This window comes from Ailuropoda melanoleuca, chromosome 8 (assembly GCF_002007445.2).
Source record: "Ailuropoda melanoleuca isolate Jingjing chromosome 8, ASM200744v2, whole genome shotgun sequence".
In the NCBI taxonomy this organism is placed as follows: domain Eukaryota; kingdom Metazoa; phylum Chordata; class Mammalia; order Carnivora; family Ursidae; genus Ailuropoda; species Ailuropoda melanoleuca.
In genome coordinates, this window is record NC_048225.1 from 105,936,561 (window position 1) to 105,958,925 (window position 22,365).

The following is a 22,365-nucleotide window of genomic DNA, read 5'->3' on the forward strand; positions in this document are numbered from 1 at the left end:
TATATTTCCCAGTTATACTGGTTGTATTTCATTTTTATCATTAAATGGTTGATTATCATCTAAGTGGCAAATACTTTGATGGAATTTTATGTTTCCTTGTTGCAGGTACTGTGGCTATAGACTTGCAAGACACAAGCTGTAGATCAACAAGTGGCCCCACCCTGTCTCTTCCTACAGAGGGAAGCAAAGAAATCAGAAGGCCTAGCATTGCTCCCGTTTTAGAGGTTGCAGATACATCATCAATTCAAACATGTGATCTTCTAAGTGATCAATCAGAAGATGAAACTACACCAGATGAAGAAATTTCCTCAAACTTAGAGTATGTTTAGATATTCTAGAACAGTTGTAAGATTTACTGGGATTTGTGTTACTATGGGGCATAATGTCCTTACGTTTTATATATCCTAGAATCAATTCCACATACTTCTACCAAAACACCCTTCCTGTTAGCCAGTATCTTTATTACTTATAAAGTATTTTAAGATTTCTGGCTTCAACGCAGATTTCCAGGATCAGTTTTCTCCAAAATATCTTTTATTCTTAAAGAAGAAAATACATAAACCAGTATTTTCATGATATAGTATGCATTTTCATGATTGTGTGTTTTTATTAATTATACTTTCTACTTTTAATTTATTTCCTTCCATGTCCATACTGAAGTTTGGTCAATTATTCAATAACATGTAGTGCAAGTTTCTTCCATTAAGCTTCCCTTCCTTATCTTAGCATTCAGAGCTATTTTTCATATGTTATGCATCAATAATATTTTGAATGAATGAATAACATGCTTTTAATCACATTTTAATCTTCAGGAGCGTTTGTTTACATGTCCTAGTCACATACTATATTGCTATTTCTTGAAGAAAGCACAGTGGTCAGCAGTCTTGACTGATGAAGTTGTAGAATCTAGGTGAGGTTCAGTGGGGTGGAGTCTGGAGCCAACGACCAAGAAAGAATTCTTGAGGCATCTTTGGTGCAAAATTGGTGGTTTATTAAAGCACAGGGACAGGACCTGTGGGCAGAAAGAGCTGCTGCCCCGGGTTGTGAGAGGTGGCTGATTATATACCATGCCGTTGGGGGAGGTGAGAAAAGAGGGAGGCTGAGAAAGCACTTTCATATATCAAAGAAGACTCGCAGGACACTGGAGGCCCCACCACCGTCAAGCCAAGGCTGTCCACACTATCACTGTGTCCTTATCAATGAGCTGCAGTTACTTTCATATGTCAAAGAAGACTCACAGGATATTGGAGGCCCCACTATTGTCAAGCCAAGGCTGTTTGCACTATCACTGTGTCCCTATCAATGAGCTGCAGGTCCTTTCCTTAGTTTTAGGGCAGCCAGGAGTGCCAAGGAATGTTGCATACATGGGGAGGGGGCAGGTTGCAGTGTGTCAGCTTCTGCTTTGTCTTCAGCCAGCCTTCTATTCCCTCATCATTGACAATGGAGTCTGAAAGAGTTTGTTTCCCATGTCAGTTTCACCCTGTCCTGGTTATGTGCAAGTGACTGATTAAACAATATGAACCAGTGTCTATGTCTGTAAAATGAGTATAATTACTGCCTCATAATATTCAGATGGACATTGAGATAATGGAGAAGTGCTTAGGTAACTGCTTTGTGCTGAGTAAGCATTCAAAGAGTAATAATTACCAGGAAGTGTAGTAGTAGTAGTAGTAGTAGTAGTAGTAGTGGCAGTGGTAACACCATTTAAATACTTCTCCCAATATCTTTCATATAATAGATGTTCAGTTAATGTTAATGTTGAACTAAAATGAACTGAAATACAATTAAAACTTAAAAAATCCTTCTTTTAATCTGTCGCACTTAAAAAAAAATTATTACAAGGAATTTTGATGTTCCCACAGAACACAATCCACTCTCCAAGAAATCAGTAGTACTCAAATATATTTATGAAATATTTGATGGGAACAAGGAGAGGTTTGACTGCCAGTATATTTCTAGAAATGATGTTGTGTGGTGTGATTGAAATTCTTTCTTTACATGTCCTCCTGAGAAGATTGAGAGGTGGATTTTTTTTTTAATCAAACTGAAAAAGATATTGAGATAATAGTGGAGATTATCAACTTCTACATTTGCAAAATGTGCACCATTTTACCCTCCTCGCTAATAACATCTGGAAAACAGTTTAACTATCTTTGAAATTTCTTGGTTTAGAAGGTAAATTTTTACCAAGAAAACAGTTTTCATATTAGATAAAGGCATTTTGCCTCTACTAAATTTTGCTTTATTTCTTAATATTCATTTATGCTGCTACTTTTTGATAGTTTTATTCTGAAAATTAATATAGCTGTGATGTGCATGCAGGTGGCTACTGTCATGAAGTCAGCAAATGATTATCTTTGATATTATTTTAGGCATGATTCCAATAATATTCTGTTATTGATGGTGTTTGAATAATTAGCTCAACTGTTTACTCCTTTGTGGTTTTGCATTCATGACTAATGAATATTAATGGAGTAAATCATAATAAGTCAATTTGCTTTAAATGTGTTTTATAAAAATTAATATTGTTATTTAAAAAAATCTATCTAAATCTTTTGAAACAAGGAATGGCAAACTTTTTCTGGAAGAAACCAACTAATAAATATTTTAGACTTTACGGAACATATAATCTTTGCTACACCTATCCAACTATTTTTGAAACACCCACAGACAATACATAAAATTAATGAGCATGATTGTGTTCTAAGAAAACTTTTCTTATCGATGTTTTAATTTTAATTTCATGTAATTTTTAAAAATGTATTTACTTGAGAGAGAGAGAGCATAGAGGGAGAGGGAGAGGCAGGCTTCTCCACTAAGCAGGGAGCCCACTGCGGGGCTCAATCCCAAGATCCCAGGATCATGACCTGAGCCAAAGGCAGATGCTTAACCTACTGAGCAACCCAGGTGTCCCAAATTTCATGTAATTTTTATGTGACATGAAATGTTCTTTTTTTCCCCAACAATTTACTTAAAAGTATTTCCCCCAAACATTTAAAATTAAAAACAAAACAAAACAAACACCTTTAATTCACAAAACCAGCTGATAGACCGGATTTGGTCCATGGGTCCTAGTTTGCTTATCCCTATTCCTAACTATTTCTTTATCAAAGTGTAATTGCAACATAAAGAGTTATCCCTAACTTTATCAAAATAGAGACACATAGCTATAACCTAATTGTCCAACTTTGTTTATTCAAGGCAGCTCAAATATTTCATATTGTTTTACAGATATGCTAAAGGCTACCCACCTTACTCTCCATATATAGGAAGTTCACCCACTTTTTGTCATCTACTTCATGAAAAAGTGCCATTTTGCTGCTTAAGACTAGACAAGGTAAGCAATTGTTGTTATTTTCTCCAAAACTGAAATTATGGCATTTTGTAACTACATATATTTAAATAATTTTGTATAGTCTTTTGACTAAAATATGTTTAAAGAGCATTATCTTTTCAAATGTAAATGCAATACATAAAATGGTGAATTGTACTTTCTTAACTGTACTAAAGATTACCCAAATGCTTTACCCTTCTACTAAAGTACCTGATGAGTCAGTCGGTTGTATTTTTAAAGAGGAAAACAAAGGTGCCAGAATCTCAAACCTATGAACTCTTAACACCCAGAGTCTGTCAACAGTACTTGGCCAAATGCGCACTATTTATTTTGTCAGACATTTTTGCCTCAAAATTTAATGTGGAATTGCTTGGCATGGTGAAATTAGCTTGTCTCTGTGTTAGCCACAAAGATTCATTATTGACTAGACTGAAAGCTAGTATTAGTGTTGTGGTTATTATCTCTTTTCCTAAAGATTTTATTGTAGCTCTTGATTCTTGCTTGGATCTTCTATTTTTTTTAAATTTTGTTTATTTCTTTTTGAGAGAGAGAGAGAGAGGAAGAAAGAGCACCCACAAGTGGGAGGAGGTGCAGAGGGAGAAGCAAGCTCCCTGCTCATGGGACATGGGACCCAGGACCCTGGGATCATGACCTGAGCATAAGGCAGATGCTTAACCGACTGAGCCACCCAGGCGCCCTTGCTTGGATGTTCTAAAGAAGCCATGCAAAACAGAGAGATTACAAGAATGCAAGCATTTTTAAATCTCTTTTCCAAGAGGGCCATTAGGCATGACCTGTATAAGAGCTTGTTCTCTTGATAAGAGAGCAGATAAAAAGAAGATTCCCAAACCCTCCCAGAAATTAAAATGTGCTGCTAATTCTAACCAGGAATTTATTCTTTTCCTCTAAATTTTGGCATTAGTGAGAGTTAAAATCCCAGCTCTCTGCTTACAGGCTTTGCAATTTGGGCAAATAACTTCACTATTACATTTCAGTTTCCATATTTGTAAAATGGTTGTAATTTTAATATGAGCCTCATCAGGTTCTCATGAGAATTCTATAAATTAGCTCAAGCAAAATGCTTAACACAGTGCCAGGAAGTTAATAAATGAGTAAGCACCTAATACATTCCGTTAGTATTCTTGCTACTATTACTTTTTTATAAAATAAGCATCATGAAGCTTGGCTGTTACTGTCACTCTTGAGGAAGAATAGTGGAACATTAGAAAATCTTTGCCATTGCTCCCAAATATTCCTCTGTGTCCATTAAGATGGACAGTTCCAACTCTCAATGCCTTATTTTTTTTTTTTTTGGACCTTGTTTTAATTTACTGTCTGCAGTATTTGATACCTGCTGACTAGCTGTGTATTTTTGATAATATTAATAAATCTTAAGCTTCAGAACCCCTTCACCAGGTTCTTTCTAAGAACCTGTGATTAATTTTTAAAATTTATAATATTTGTGTTATTTTCCTTAAAGAGGATTCCCCAAATAACATAAGTTTTAGGCCCTACAAAACCTGGATTCACTTCTGGTAGCATTTTTTTTTTTTTTTAATTTATGGGGGAGACAGAGAGAGAGAGAGCTGGAGTAGAGGGAAGGGCAGAGGGAGAAGCATGCTCCCTGCTGAGCAAGGAGCCCAATAGGGGACTCAATCCAGGGACCCTGGGATCATGACCTGGAGCCAAAGGCAGCCACTTAACTGAATGAGCCACCCAGGTGTCCCTGCATTTTACTTTTTAACACATAGTTCAAGAGAAAAAAAACATACTGGGATATCTAAGAGTGGAAATAATTTATCTCCAAGCAGGGAACCCTATACAATTGAAAAGCTAAACTTTCAGAGATAAGGATTGGCAAAGAAAGAATAGAGGGTCTTTTAAAGCCAAAGACTCTGAACTATCTCTTTACCATATTAAGAAGGCAAAATTTCTGAATGCTGTTGACTGGCTGATGACATCTGGTATTATCCTTTATTTATTTGGCATTAGGCTGGCTGGAGGTGGTGGTGCGTTATGTAAATGAATGCCTACTTTGCAATCAGGATATGGGATGATGCAGTCAATCCTACTGCATCTGTGAAGTGTGTGAGTTGGAAATGCCCAGTTCATTCTACAAGTTATCAACAAGCTGGTTCCTGATCAAGGCTTGTAACACTAAATTCCCTGTTTTCTCCTTTTTTTTTCTTCTAATTGAGCTACTTCTGAATCTCCTAAATTAATTCTTTTCCTCATTTTTTCTCATAAATATTGAAGTTCTTAATAATCTCAACATCACTTGTCACTCTTCTCCTTCCATGACCTCTTTGTGAGTGACCTTATTCATTCCTTCATGTGGTTGCAGATCCTACTTATATTAGTAAACTCCAATCATACTTCCACACTTATTGTCCCCTTTATAAAAAATCATTTCCCCTTTTCTTCATTCTTTTTTATGTCTTAAGCCTTCTGGATTCATTTTCCTCCTGATTACAGCTTTTGAAATTCTCTTACTAAAGTCCTGTGTTAAATTCTGTCAATTTCAGTTTCCCTAGAAATGTCCTTGTTCTTGAAAGACAGTTTTGCTGGGTGTCCAATTCCAAGAGTTTTCTTTTTCTTTTAGCACATTAGAATTTTATTTACTGCTTTATGGGTTCCATGTTGTTATTGAACAGTTGGCCATCATTCTAGTGTGTATTCTCTGTGGGTGATCTCTCTTTTCTGTCTGGCTCTTTTTAAGATCTGATTGTCTGGTTGTTTTGCACTTTTATTATCATGTGTATGAAACTGGATTTTTATTTATTTATTTGAATTAGGATTTACTGGAGTTCCAGAACCTGAGGATTTGAGTATTTCATTAATTATAGAAAATCCTTAGTTAATATTTACTTGAATAGGGCTTCTTTCTGATACTCTCATCTCATTTTCAGGCATTCTGTTTAAATATATGTTAAACATTGTCATACTATCTTCCAAGCATCTTAATTTTTCCATACTACATATCTCGTTTCTTTTCACATTCTGAGGAATTATGTCAACTCTGTCCTGCAGTTGACCCCTTCACATGAATCAAATGTGCAATCTAACCCATTGTTTTAGTTTTTATTTTTAATTGTTATACTTTTTAGTTCTAAAAGAAAATATATGTATTTCTTTTAACATCTACCTGAATATTTTAGGTAGCTTCTTCTTCTTTGATCTTACTTTAAATGTCCTCTTTTATTTCTTTAAGCATAGTAAACACGTTCATTTTTCTGTTCCGAATCTAATAACAAAATTTGTAGTCTTTGTGAGTCTAATTCTATTGTTTATTGTTTCTGCTGACTCATGGTGCCTTGTTCCCAACAGCATTTTGTAATTTTTTATTAAAGAATAAAGGTAGAGAATATTCCAGAATTGGTGATGAATCCATAGAGAATCAACTAATCTCAACCCAAATAAAAAGAAACCCACGTAGAGACATAGAAAGATAGAAAGCCAGACACTAAAGCGGTTCTCCATGCAGATAATTTACTTTAAAAGAATCTTGGTTTAATAATGCTAAGTCCAGTAAGTACTAGCTCTCTAGAATAGCAAAATACCCTCAGGATAACAATGAGTTTTGATAATGTATTGTTACTGTTTTGTTGTTATTAGTAGTATTGGTATTTTACTTTTGCGTATTTCTATTATTATCTTGCCAGCACAGGTATATGTTTAGACAATCAAGGGTTTTCTTTTCTTGTTTTTTAACAACAAAGAAAGTCTTCCTCAGTATCCATCCCTTTAGATGTTCAGTACCTGGAATGTTCCAAGTTCTTTTAATTATAATATTATTATGTTTCTGGAAATGAAAGTGAGAGGTAGATTTTTCCAGCTTTCTTGAGGTATGATTGACAAATAAAAATTGTATATATTTAAAATATATAACATGATGCTTTGATATACCTATACATTATGGTAATTTTTAAATATACATACCCAGATGTCATCTAGCAATATGTTTCAGCTTACAGTAGAAGAACATGTGCACACAGATATTTCTGACTTTTCTGACTTTTTCCTTCCCCCATATTAAGCTACACACTTGCTGTTCATTTGTCTTGTCCACGCACACCTTCATTTCCTGAAGCAGGCTGGAGAACTGGGCATAGAAAAATGTAACTAACAATTTTCAAATTTGTTATAAAATAAAGGATTTCCTAGGTTAGATTAATTTTACTTTTCCATATATCCTAAATTTTTTCAGCAAATTTTAGTGGAGTGTAAAAATGGCATTTCTTTGTATAATTTTTCTTCTCTAGAGTTGCCAGCATAACTACTATGAGGACGCAAAAGCCTATGGATTCAAAAATAAGCTAATTATAGTTGCAGCTGAAACAGCTGGAAATGGATTGTATAATTTTATTGTTCCTCTCAGGGCATATTATAGACCAAAGAAAGAACTTAATCCCATAGTACTGCTATTGGACAACCCGTAAGTATATTTTAAAATACCCAAACAAGACAAAGAGTTTTTAATATTATATCAAAAATAATTTATTCTAATTTGCTTAGAATATTTTAAATCAGATACATTATGGCACATGATTCATTGAGAGATATATTTTGTGCTATGGTACGAAACAATCATTGGAATATGGTTGTTTCACACATACTACTTAAAACATCACTGGAACACTCTGAGCTTTTTATTTAAAACTATTTTGCAAGTGGTCATCACTCAATACCAATGGGAAATATGCCATTGAAATAATTACAGTTATTTTCCTTAAATTAATCAACTAGCCTGGAAAATTTCTGCCAAAACTGGATAATTTTTTTGGTCTTTCTAAAGAACCATTAATTATCAGCCAAGCATATTATGATCCATTCTATGTTATACTGCGATACATCATCATAACTTACTGTGATTCTTCCACTGTTAAAACATACATTCTATAACATAACATGAATAATTAATGCTTTATTGTGCTCATTTATTTTGAAAATGTTGGATTGATATACTCTTGTGAAATAAGACTACTTAAGCCTTTAAAAATCCTTATGCAAATATAAATGTAGGTCATGAATGCAGTAGTCAAACCCATTGTATCCTAAAATTATGATATTCCTCTCTGTGACTCAAAATTGGTAGCAGATGGTCCTTAGATCAATACCATATTTTAGGATCCTCCAACTCTCTTAAATTCCAAAGTGATGCAAAATTTCAGAATAAACTAAATGAGGCCAAAATCTGTTGCCTTGTCTCTGCCTTTAAAAATTTATCAAAAGAAGTTCTTGGAAACAAAAATATCTTTCCACTACATTACCAATATCAAGACACTCATTGATGCATCTTTTCTACCATCATTATCACAATGATAATCAACTCTAAAAACTGAGAACACTCTAGAGGTTTCAGTTGAAGCAATTTCAGATATGATGACTCAGTGACTTTCCTGATACCACTTTGGTGTCCAAGGAGAGGTCTGATAAATTTAAGGCAGGTATGAGGAAGAGAAACTTGGACCCGTTATCAGAAGAAATAAAAGCTTAATGAAACAAATCTCAGGAGGATGAAAGTTGGGTTGCCGGATGGCTATGGCAGTGGTTATGAAATACCTCCAAGGCCTTTGAATGTATCCCTAGTTCTAGAACCTTTCTGGCAGGAAGCTCTAAGGGACTGGCTAAACTGGCACACCAAAAATGCTCAATTGACCCTGTGAATTCTAACACATTAGGTTTTGGCTCTTTTTGCTTATGATGTGTCTGTTCCCTTAAGATAGAATTTAAGGCAGGGGCATTTACAAGTTGATTGTCGTAAAGCATCCCCTTCTTGTTGTCTTGGATCAGAGTGGATCCTCTGAGGCCCCAGAATACATAGAGGAAGATAGGAAGAGGCTTGAAAAATTAGAACTGTGCTTATAGCATCCCTGTGGTAAAGCAAAGATAAAAACTGACCTTTCCCTGCTTTACATTATTTCAAGGTAAAATTTCTTGTTCTAATGTGTGAATCTAATTGGGTTCCTAGACCCAGTTTCAATGTGTGTATGTGTTGGTGGATGGTTTCCCACATCCCCAACAAGCAACACTTGAGACACCAATTGGGAGTCCTACAATTCAAGTTGATTCTGACAGTACTATTGTCTAGGTTAAGGGCTCCACAGTTTAAGGGTTCAGTACTACAAGATTGCCCCCTTCCCTTCAGAAGCCAATCACAAGCTTTAGCTTATATCACCTGTGTTTCTAACTGACCAGCTATGGATTGGAGGTTCTAGTGGCCCCCTTCTTGAACTTCAGATGCTACTCACAAGTCCACATTGCAGAGTTCCCTACTCAAGTTCCATTAACTTGCTAGAATAGCTCCCAGAACTCAGAGAAACATTTTACTTACCAGATTTCTGGTTTGTTTAAAAGGATGGAACTCAGGAATAGCCAGATGGAGGAGGTACATAAGGCAAGCTATGGGGAAAGGACATGGGCTTTTCATGCTGTCTCTGAGGGCACCACTATTTCCAAATTTCCATGTGTTCACCAACTCAGAAGCTCCTCAAATTCCTTCCTTTTGGTTTTTATGGAGGGGGTCATTACATAGACATAATTGGTTAATTCATTGACAATTGTTGGTTGAACTCAAACTCCAATCCCTTGCCCTTCCGCAGAAATCAGGGAATGGGACTAAAAGTTCCAACCCTTTATTCATGGTTCGTTTCCCTGGCAACAAGCCCCCGAAAGGGGTGCTTTTCAAAAGTCACCTCACTAATATCAATCCAGTTGTGGTGGAAAGGGGCTTGTTATGAATAACAAGACACCCATTTCACTTTTATGACTCTGAAGTGCTATCAGGAACTGAGGACAAGAGAACAAATATTTTGACAAAAGATGCTCCCATTGCTCTTATCCTCAGGAAATTTCAAGCATTTTGGGAGCTATGATCAAAGAACCATGGATGATCTGAATGTCCAAATATTGATTTCTTATAAATCCAAAAGAATCCATCTCTCCAAATTTTGGAGTGGTGTTCACTCCATGGAATGGATATAGGCTCTTCTCTTTTTTAATATCTAGTCTTATTAAGTAATCCCATCTCAGCATCACTAATCCCCCTTTGTCCACCTTATTGAGTAAGCAGCTGGGGCTAGAGTTCCTTAACATGTGTACCTTATGTGGATTTTTGAATGGTTGTAACTAAATCAGTCCCCTTAGGTTTGGTTCTGAATAAACAGGTTGCCAAAATGCCCAATTACTGAGGGATTGGTTGATTGATTGATTTGTAATTTAGAATTATCAAATCAAGTGGTTGTTTTTGTAGTCTTAATTCCTGAATCTGGTCAATCATAGAAAAACCTGAAAATTCTGTTTCTCTTAACTACTGGCAAACTGGTCAGTGTTTCTGTATAAATCTAGATGTAGCTTTTATCAGGGAGTATTTTGTTGGAATAAGACCATAGAGATCATTTAATAAAATTAATATTCTTTACTTCTACCTTCTGTTCATAATAGTAATAATTGTTGAACATTTACTACGTCAGTCATCATACTAGACACTTCATCTTTATTTTACATTTTATTCTCCTTAGAAGTATATTCACATCATAGAGTGACGATTTATCCTCAGAGAGATGTAGCGTGCAGCTCAAGATCTCAAAGTTTACAAGTTACAATGATAACATTTAAATAAACCAGTTTGTGTCGCTTTGTTACAGTACTCTTATTTTGTAGACAAGGAAAAACAGATCAAAGAAATTACATGACTATTTCCAAGGTCAATTCTAGGATTAGAACCTTCTACATAATTCATAATGCATTGTTCTTTCAACTATATGATCTTGCTTAACTTACAGGTTTTTGATATCTGTAAAAAAACACATTGTTAATTCTTTTTAGTAACAATATATTTTAGCTTTGGATTATTTTGCATTACAAATTTTCTTGCTTTCCTAATGCCTTACGTTTTGGACTCCAACTATTTCCATGATGTTGTTTGTTAGATGATTTTTGTGGGGTTTCACTTTTCTTTCAAAGGGTTAGGATGAAAGTACATGTTGTAAAGTTTATTAGCTTCCTAATGACTTCCCATAAGCGGTATCTAGCATTTTTATTTGTTGTCCTCTGCTCTTTTGATCAAGAATGAGGAAATAAAAAGTAAACACTAACAAATAACGTTCCAGGAAGTTTTATGCAATCATTTTTTAAAAAATGAGATTCCTACTGCCCTGCCATGACTAGTATTTTGCAATGTACCTAAATTTCTTCTTCAAAATATTTCTGTGTTAAAAAAAAACTTATACAGTAAAGATTATATACACTTCTAAAATTATTAGTTTAGTGGGTTTTGACTTTGTTTTAAATTTACATGAGCATTGCTGAAAATAATATTCAGTACATGGCTATTCAGGAAATTTAGTTGAAAGACCAATTCAATATAACAAATAAATAATAACAGATGTCATAAGTACGGATTTTAAAATGCAAATTAAATTGATAATATTCACAAACATAATGTGCCAAAATAAGTGTTTATAATGTTTCCAAATAGAAAGTCTTCTAGATCTCAGTTGGTAACTAAGTGGAACCCAGTCACAATGGAAAACGTTTTGCACTTGATACTGGCTCATAAGAGGTGGTCTCAGTTCTGATTGGATGGCCATCTGTTTAGTTTGGTCTGTTGTTGTGCCATACTGATCTTAAATATTTTGATTACCACCTTAACCTTAAAGGTCATCTAGTCATCTGATAATATCATTTCATATAAGAGATGGAAACAAAAGTCAAAAGCTTTGGAATATATTACCTAAAGCTACACAAAGTTGAAGTGCAAGATCCAGGCTTATGTTCCTATTTTTTTACATCTTATTTACACAATCCTTTTATTACATCAATCTTCTTTTCATATATAGTGTTAAGTAAACTTCAGCTTATTTCAAAAGCAATGATAAATTGTCTGACATATCACGGTCCTTTATTAAAGACATTCAAACTTTGAACTCATACAGATCTGAGATAAGGTCTAAGCTTACTTACCGTCTTGGTAAAAAGCCTTTTTGCATGTTAGCAAATTTCTCTAAGCCTCAATTTTCTCATGTGTAAAATGAGTAGAACATTTATCTTAACAAGTAATGTTGAGATTCTGTAAGACAGTGTATATGAGGCACTAGTATAATATCTCACTTAGAAAAGGCAGTCAGGAAATGTCAGTTTACCCCCTTCCACCAATCAAGAAAGTGACATTGTCATTATTCAAACTAATGAGTGGATTTGGGTGAAAACCCAGTTAACAAAAAAGGGAGATTTATTTTAAGCAGTTGAAATTAAACTCCTTATATATTTTTAAGAAAGAAATAAACTACTTAGGTATAGAACTATGAAATGCTAACAAAATAAACTGTCTCACTCCATTCATTTCTTGAATTTAAAAATCAGCAATTAAGTCCATTATAGTTATTAGTTAAGTGGGAAATGATTTTCAACTTTGCAAATCCATGCAAATCCACAAACCTTTTCACTTCCTAACAAAGACTAGCTAATTTAACATTTGAATATAATGGTAATTTTTATAATGAAAGCTTTTGTAAGAATATGTTGTTTTAAATATTTTTTTTTTTTAAAGATTTTATTTATTCGACAGAGATAGAGACAGCCAGCGAGAAAGGGAACACAAGCAGGGGGAGAGGGAGAGGAAGAAGCAGGCTCATAGCATAGGAGCCTGATGTGGGGCTCGATCCCATAATGCCGGGATCATGCCCTGAGCCGAAGGCAGACGCTTAACCGCTGTGCCACCCAGGCGCCCCAAGAATATGTTGTTTTAGACTCATAAGCAGTTGTCTTTCTTAATACAGTTACAGTTAGGGTGGTGATTAATGATGGCTCAATTTTTTCTGTTTACTAACATAAATTTTTGTGCTTGTTGAATTTTTATTTCTTTTATTACTAGTTAGATCCAGCATGTTTCATTTTGGTCTGTGTATATTTATTTTGTGCTAGATCTATTTTCCCGTTAGGTTTATCTTATTGATTTGAAATACTTTTTTACATACTAAGCAAATATGATCTGTAAACATCGTATAAGTAACACATTTTTAAATGTTTGTTTTTTATATGTTAAAATTTTGTGATGAGCTTTACCATTAAATAGGCAATTATTTTTACTATTTTCCCATAATGTAATTTCTAACATAGATAGATCTTCTCTATTTAGCATTCAGATTAAAAAATACATACATTTTATTCTATTGCATTAATGATTTTATTTTTCTACATTCCGTTCTTCATCTGTACTTTGGGGGTATAACATAAGAAAGGGACATTTCCTATTTCTATTAATGTTTGATGTTTTTGCTCGGTGTTTTTCCATGTAAAGGTTATGCTTGCCAATTAACTTTCAATAATTAGAAAGATTAGTCTATTAGGAGTCTATGATATCATTTATGTTACTCATTAGCTACTACGCCGTTTAGTGACATGAACACTGTTGCCAATTTATTTAAATGAGCTAACATAATACATGTAGGTGTACGATTGCTGTATTCTTGATATTTCAAGTTTCATTTTAAACTATCGTTATTGATTAAATTAGTAGATAAATCTATTTGCTATATAAGTTACATTTTGCAAAACGTATGGCACATTAGACTCCCTACATTAGATGATATATTTACTAGGTTTCAAGGGCTTGTTTTACCTTGTAACACAGCTGTATCCGCGTAAGGATGAGCCATGCTACACAGTGAAAATCCTGAAGTACTTTATGAGGATGTAGACGAGTGCTTGCGCGGTGCAAATACACATTTGTGGCCGAATTGCATGTGGGTAAAATTCATGACTGTCCTCAAACAAGGCAATAACCTTGATGTCTAATAACTTTAATGATTCATACAGGGCAAAGCAACAAAATACAAAGGCCCTATTTTCAGTTTTAACTCTAACAGAAGGGTTGTCATAAAGTAAGGACTTAATTTTGTCCTCAATGACCCCAGTACAATTCATGACACAGATTTTCAGTATCTTTATTATGTTGAATTGTTCAATAGCTTATTTACTTTTGCTTTACTAGGCTTTAGAATAGAGAAGATAGCATAAAGAAACTGAAATAATCTGAATTTAAAAGAATGAGCCAGATTAAAAGTGTAGTTATTCCAGCCAAGATATATATATCTCTGCAATTAATAACGAAGGATTATGGATCCATGTCTGCCACCTAAGTTACTGAGCTACTTACTTTATATGACTAAAACTCTATGGGAGGAAAGAGAGATGAAACAAAATAACAACCAAAAAAAGACACAGGCAAAATGATTTCTCAGATCATCACAAAATCTCAGTACTGCCCCAGGCTTGCGGCACTTGGCATCCTCGTCTGTGCTTCTATAATCACGAGGTAGGGCAAGAGAGATGTGAGGGTCTTGAATCAGCAGTGAGAAGGACACTTCTATTTTTAAGAAGCAGAGCAGTGCTCAGACAGAGAACTAGAAGACACTATAAAAATATCACTACTGGGACTGCTACTATTTGTTGAAAAGAATATACATCATGAGTTTTAAAGATATCTATATTTTGTGAATCGCTAATAGCCCTTCTCTGAATATTTTGGAGTACATGATTAAAAAACTAATACTAGAAGAATGTCATTCAAAGGTGTTCATACCTGTATTATTTATAATACCAAGATATTGGAAATAACTTATAACTTCAGTAGCAAAAAAAACTTACAAATTGAATAATGAGGATTTTTAAAATTAATTGTGGTACATTTATAATATGTAATAATATGGGGCCTTTAAAAATGACTATGAAGAAATTTAATGATGGGAGGAATTAAGCAACATTACAATAGTGGTATTCTTTGGAAGATCATCTTTTTTCACTTCACTGTATTGTGCAGTCTTTTTCTTTAGAGTGTAAAGGGATAAGAGGATGATCAACAGGAAGAAAGTAAGTCAGGGAGGAATAGACTTCATCTAGCTGGGATATTTAGATGCTACACTTCCCTTTTCCTAGAATTTCCCTCCCCTTGTCTTTTACTGGCAGACATCCAGATTAAACATAACCTTTGTGAAATGACCTCTAATTCTGCCTTCTGAGTGCAACCTACCGTTTATTTTTTCTGATTAAAACACATACTGTGATTGTGTGCTCTTATCCCTGTATATCAAAAACTGTTATTTCTTATAGTACAAGGTAACTCGATATTCTTTTTTACATATACCTTAGTATACTGAAATGTCTATTATATGAAATGTTTTGGATACATATATGCTGAGTGAATAGAAGCATGAATGAATTTATCACATTATAAAATGAGTACAATAGATTAGGTGATTTTTAAGGAAGCATCCAGGTTTATGATGCTTTCCTCAAATATGCATATAAGTAAAGATTTCAGTAAGTATTTGTGCAACAATATATATGGAGTAAGTCAATTATTTAAAAGGTGAATTATTTTCATTTTAATTTTCTTTAATACATGTATTACATGGATGCATATATTTATTGATTGTTATACTGATATATTAGGGTCATGTTTAATTGTGTATATTCCTTAGAGAAAGGTGTTCTTAATAAGCATACTAATTTAGTTCTCTATGCTTTGGGCCATCTAAGAAAAAATGATTAATTTCTCACTTTACAATTCTTCCTCTGCATGAATAATTTTTAAACTCATTGATAAGACTAATTGTAATTAAGAATATCAATTCAGTATTTTTGTAGAATAATGCCATAATGTTTCTGATTTAGAAAGCAGAAATACAAGTTTTTATAATTCTGAGTACATTGTATATTCTTAACAAGTACAAATGATATTTCCTAATTTATGTTAAGAAAAAAAGGCACTTAAAATTAATCTTGTCAACAGTGTTTAGTTTTGGAAATGCAAACTAAGTCAACTTACTTCCTTTCCCTAGAAGCGCTGCCACTGTTGTGACATTGTGTTTCATTTTGTAACCCATCTGCTACTTAGGCCAGATATGCATTTTCTGGATGCAATCTGTTGGTTTCCAATGGTTTACTACATGGTGGGCTCTATTGACAAGTAGGTGACAAAATCTTTGGCACACTAACTAGTGCGGTGTCCTGTGGTTTGTCATGTGCTGTGCCTCTGTGTTGCATGATGAGTGTAATTTGCCATTTCAGTATTGCAAATATGGTGTATTTTGCATGCAGAGCTTATGTTCTCGTGTTATACATCTTGTATTCAAACTTCCTAAGCAATAATCTGTTGTTGAATTAAAACAAATCTTGCTGCATGTGAATTTTGTCACTTTTGTTTAGTTTCTAAAACTATTTCAGTTTTGTGTTGTCTCTAGCAATAACGTTATTATTATGGACCTAGGGGTAGAGAAAATCTAAAGGTTCGATGTTGTGATGCATTGATATCATCGTCGTAACTTTTGGAAATCTTCAAATAATTTAGAGATGCTCCTTTTAAGCCAGATTTATAAACTGGAGCATTCCCTTAAGAGCTTACTTTATTCTAGTAACATATACCAGTCTATAATTTCTAAAAATTTGTTAATTAAAAAGTCAAATGTGTGCAATGTGTTAGTATTAAAATACAAATTCTTTTATATGGATGAACATATTATAAGAAATATAAAACTAAAATGCTTATAAAATGTGCTAGTTTTCCATTAAAAAAAAATGTCAGCCAAAGCCTTCAAAACAAAATGCTGAAGTTACTAATTAAGAACTCTCATGCTTACGTTTGTCCTGTAGATTGAAAAAAAGTTTTATAATTTTGAAAGTGTTTATTGGCTGTGGATACATTAAAGAGAAAACTGAGTAACATTTATTTAACCTTTATTCTACATTAATATAATTTGCATTATCAGTTATCTTAATACTAATCAACTAAGATGTAGTTAGATGTACTAAAATTACTATTTAAATTCATGAATGTGGAATTAACCTGTATTTTATCGCTAGTGTAATGTTACTTTGAAATGATAGTGTTCTATTGAAATTCATTAGAAAAACAGAATAGTTAAAAAATAAATACATCTCCCTTCTGTCTTTGCTGATGTAAACTATGAAATGAATTCCTTCTCTGTAAAGTGTTTATGGTGAGGAAAAGAAGAACGGAGAGGATCAGCTTCCTATGATTAGAGATGACACGTGCTTGCCTGCAAGTTGATCATTACTGAAGCTGGGTTGAGTGATTGGAATTTGGAGGGTCACTGTGTTCTTCTCTTTCGCTAGTGTTTGAAACTTTCGCTAAAAAGGCAAAAACACCTTCGAATGAATTAAAACACTTACAAACAGTTCCATATATTCATACATTCACATTATAGTTCTCTTTGAAAAAGAAGGGTTAGAAAACAATAAAACAATAAAAAGGAAGTTGTTGCCATTTAGATTCTTTTTTCGTGAATATTTACTTTTTTCTTAGGCAGCCATCTGGTGGCCAAACTGTGTAAAGCAACCTGCTATTGAATAAAAAAATAGGCAGTGGCTTCGCAAATAGGATAGTGTGGAGAAATCATGACAGATGTGGCGTTATAAGAATAAATTGGTAGCTGGATAAAAAAGGGAAAAGAGTAAAATGTAATGTTAAATGGATATAAAAATAAATAATTTAAAGTTAAAAATTGAAGAACAAAATGTTTCTACATGGTTCTGAAATGTCATTCCAGTTGCATGTACTTTATAGAGATTTAAACTCTTTATTTATTTATTTATTTATTTATTTATTTATTTATTTATTTATTTTTATTTATTTAATTTATTCGACAGAATAGAGACAGCCATCAAGAGAGGGAACACAAGCAGGGGGAGTGGGAGAGGAAGAAGCAGGCTCATAGCAGAGGAGCCTGATGTGGGGCTCAATCCCATAACGCCGGGATCACTCCCTGAGCCGAAGGGCAGATGCTTAAACGCTGTGCCACCCAGGCGCTCCTAAACTCATATTTAATCATTATTACTAAAATCACTTGCCAAGGTTATATGTAAACTACAACAGCCAATATTTTAAGTATGGAATTAACTGATACATATAGGTTTACGTAGCTATTAGCTATTTAGCACAGGTACATGTAATAAAATTTTTTAAGTTTCAACTTCATTGATTTATTACTGATGAAATATTCATTCTTTACCATCATAACTTGTATCTATGTATCTTTTAACAATCAATCTTACCTTCTACCACCTTTTCTTTCCCTTTTCTTATATAGATAATTATAATGGAGAGATTGTTTTTTATTGGGGGGAAGATCATAAGAGCTAAAATAGAAAGTGACTTAAAATTATAGCAAGGTGGATTGAAAGTATATGACTTGAGCATCATTTTTTGGCCCATATCACATTAATTTTCACCTACTTCTTTCTTTTTTAAAAAAAATGTATTTTAATAGATATAAGACCTATTATGAATTTCCAAGTTAAAAGAAACATCCAAATAAAGTATTTCTAGGGATTAAACTTGAGCATCGTATTGATCGGAAATTAGGACCCTGGCCCCTCTCACTGTAGGAAATTTATTTGGAATAAATTCTATTTCCACAGTTTTAGCCATAAAATTTCTGCCACAGAAGTTGTTTCTGATTCAAGAAAAATATTTTTTTTCTGGACTACTCTGGGGGATCTTGGACTCAGAGCTTTGTTAATACTCCTTCACTTGATGTGGCTAGTTCAACCAATCACACACTTGGAGAAAAATCCTCAGGGAACTGACCTGCAGTTTAACAATCTAAAAGGATCTACTGTTCTTTAAGTTCTCCACTTCCTATTTTAAATCAGATGTGAGCATCAATTCGCCCAAGTTTTCTGTCTTCAATCAACTTTGCACCTAAAACGTTCTTACACTCCTTCAAGTTTAGTCTCCTTTATCTGATTCAGATGTATTTTTCTAGTTTGTATGAAGCAGAGGCAGGGAGTTAGTGGTTTCTTTGTTTCAGCTTCAATGGCAACATTTTCTTTTAATTCAGTGGGAGAATGCTAGTTTTTATCAGTGATGGGGAGAAGATTGACTTTCAATTCATGGGAACTTCTATCCTGGCTTAGCAGTTATTTCATGCAATCAAATCAGGTTGTTAAATCACTGGCTCAAAAACTTTAATCTGGCTGAATGATAAATTTGAATACAACTGATATTTAATTCCATGCTCATGGCTGTGTAGGACCAATCTTTAACACATAGCTTTACACAAAGAAATAATACACATTTAAAAATAGACACTTCACAGTTTAATATTTCTTTGTTGGGTTAGACCATCTACATTAACATAAGTATTCATTTCTACTCTTACCAAAAGTACCATAGGGATTAAAAATATATATATGTCATGTCTTTGAAATAGTGTGCTAACCATAAAAACAGTTCTAACATGTTTTATCTCTATTTGATTGCAAAATGGGTGTTTTTAATGTTTTAGTTACCTAATTAATAAATATTATTAAATAAAAATTTTTAATGCATAATGCTTTGAAATAGTTGAGATCTAATGAAACATAAACAGCTCAAAGATACTAATTATTTCATATCAGCAGATAATACTATATTTTAATTCACATCAACATCTATCTACCAGGGCAAACTATGAAAGCCATCTCTAAGGGCAGCCTATACAGGTGCAGAGTGGGTAAGCAAGCCCAGATCCTAGTATGGTGATTTATTGAAAGTCCATTCTTCTCTGTTGATTTTTATCAAAGCCTAGATGATTTACTCAGGTGTGGAGTGACTTTTGCTGCCAACATGGTGGTTGTGGACAAAGAGAGTACCATGAGTGCGGAGGAAGACTACATGGCAGACGCCAAAACGATTGTAAATGTGCAGACCCTTTTCAGGTAAATGTCTCAGTAACGCGGTCCTGTGGCTTACTTACTGTTAAATATTGTTGAAATATTTGACTCTGACTTGTATAAAAGGAATGAATGTAAGATACTTTCACTGAAGTTATGTTCATTCATTTGGTCCTAAAACAAGTACTTTTTTAGCCTCCGATGTATGGCACCATATGTCTAATTTTTAACTCAGGGTCATTCTTTTAAAAATAAATGGAATAACAAATCTGTTTTCTGGTATCATTTAACAAGAACAAATTCTAAATCCTGTGCACTTGCAGTCAAGACTTATGACAGACCATGCTTGGTCTAATTTTGCTTTTATGCCTGGCAGTGGCCAAAAGTATGCATTGACAATCTGGATTACTAAAAATGAAATATTTTAAGGATGTGAACAGGCAATTTACCCATGTTAAGAGCCAAGTCATAACCTTATCCTCACTATTTTCCTGTCTTTCATCAATTAAACTTACCCAGATAGGAATTTCCATTATGCTTATCTTTGGGTAAGAATGAAAACCAGAGAAAAGTCCCGTGCTATAAGCAAAGTCAAAATTACCTATAAACGAAGATATCTCTGTCACTTGAAATGGTTCTTTCTGAAATCATTTTAAAATGTAAATATCTAAAAGATCATTATTTTAGTTTTGTGAGTTCTACAGAAGTCTAAAGGAAATACCTGAACTACCAAATTATGGAAGTAAATAAAACAATCTGAACCCCATCATCATCTCCCCTTGCTCCACCTTTATACCTTCATATTACAACAAAGCATATATTGAGGGTAATTATCAGTTTATTGTTTGAGTTCAGAATTCAGAAGAGAGAGCCTAAATGTGAGTCCCACTTAAGTTGACTATTTATTATATGCTCTTAGGCAAATGACTTTTCTTCTCTAAACCTCAGTGTCTTAATCACAAGGTTGTTTGGGATTTAAAAATATATGATGCTGTAGCACATGTAGCACATGGCTGGTAGTTTTCAGTTATTCAATGAATGTTAGTGACTGTAATTATTAGCACTGTCATGATCACTTTCCTGTAACAGAGTAGAAAAGCCACAGACTTTGGAACAGGGAAGCAACAAACCTCATCTGGCACCTCTATTCCCTAGGTTCTAGCAGACCCTGTGTGACAAGTATATTTCTTAACTTCATAGAAATTCAGTTTCCCTCATCTATAAAATGCACGTGGAAAATAATTAACCCTTCTTGCAGGGTTAAAGTAAGGACCAGAAATTAAATAGGTGAAGAACACATCTGGAAGATTTACTCTAACTTCCATAAGAACCCCTTGTTCCAGAAGGAGCAAAATGTACCCTCTAAAGTTACTGGTAATGTGGCAGTTCATTTAGAGTATAGCTAACTAGTTATTGAGCTAAATGAAATAGTACATTTCAGGGTCGCATAGCACATGTTTAAAATATGACAGACACGTAAGTAATTTTTTTCTCTAGAGAATGAAAAAAATTACAACTGGAAAATTAACTCAGTGGGATGAGATTTACAGCCAGTGAACAAAGTGAAATCATACTTTTTGGTCCCATGCATGAGAAAAGCTAGTTACATTTTTAACAGTAGAGGATCTCGGGTCTGTTTGAGTAAACATACCATTTTAATTTTCAACTTATCATGAATTTATTTCTATTATGGTTTATTTTTTTATTATGGTAAAGTTTCTATTGATTTGACTTGGCTTTTATTATATAGTCTATGATTTAGTTATTCTGATTTCAAGATAATAAATAAATAATAAATCCCCACCTTACTCAAAGGGACAAAGGCTCTAATCTTTTAAAACTGACCAGAATAACTAAGAGCAGACACGTGTGGTGGTATTATCATTATTTCACTAAGTACGTAACAATATTTTTCAGGAAAAAAAAAATTCTAGGAAACTTTTTAATGGAGTAGTCCTTAAGCTGGCGGTCAATGCATGCTAAACTAGGCTAGTCTTACATAATAAAATACAAAAGTAAGACACTGATAGATCCCCAATGTACGGAATGTTATTTATATAGACAAATGACAAAAGTCATGCAGATTTGGTAGTTTCGTTTTATAGGTGCAGTCATTTACCACTTTTGAGGTCACTTTTCCACATTCCTTGAAGATTTTGGTTCCTGATTTCACTGTGACTCTTGACAACCCTGTTTTTACCATCATTTTTGATGATTTCAACAATTCTGTGTAGATGATCCTTTCACTATCTTACCTTAGCCACCTGTTCTCCTGGTCATACATAGCCTTTCCCTTGAAGTACCAATAATATTTCCCTCCATCTTCTTAATTTCATTCAGGTCTGTGAGTACTA

At 33.8% G+C, this 22,365-nt stretch overlaps 1 protein-coding gene across 7 annotated transcripts in view; it reads left to right on the forward strand.

Moving 5' to 3' along the window:
• KCNT2 (potassium sodium-activated channel subfamily T member 2) overlaps nucleotides 1-22,365 on the forward strand; it is a 349,882-nt gene that overhangs the window by 250,617 nt on the left and 76,900 nt on the right. For 4 of the 7 annotated variants that reach the window (XM_034667169.1, XM_034667168.1, XM_034667171.1 and 1 more), the window contains exons 17-21: nucleotides 106-319; nucleotides 3,232-3,337; nucleotides 7,597-7,769; nucleotides 16,233-16,304; nucleotides 19,922-20,056. In XM_034667169.1, coding sequence (XP_034523060.1) covers nucleotides 106-319; nucleotides 3,232-3,337; nucleotides 7,597-7,769; nucleotides 16,233-16,304; nucleotides 19,922-20,056 — 700 coding nt within the window. The remainder of the gene's footprint in view (nucleotides 1-105; nucleotides 320-3,231; nucleotides 3,338-7,596; nucleotides 7,770-16,232; nucleotides 16,305-19,921; nucleotides 20,057-22,365) is intronic. The other 3 variants (XM_034667170.1, XM_011234537.3, XM_034667172.1) reach the window with 1 other exon arrangement.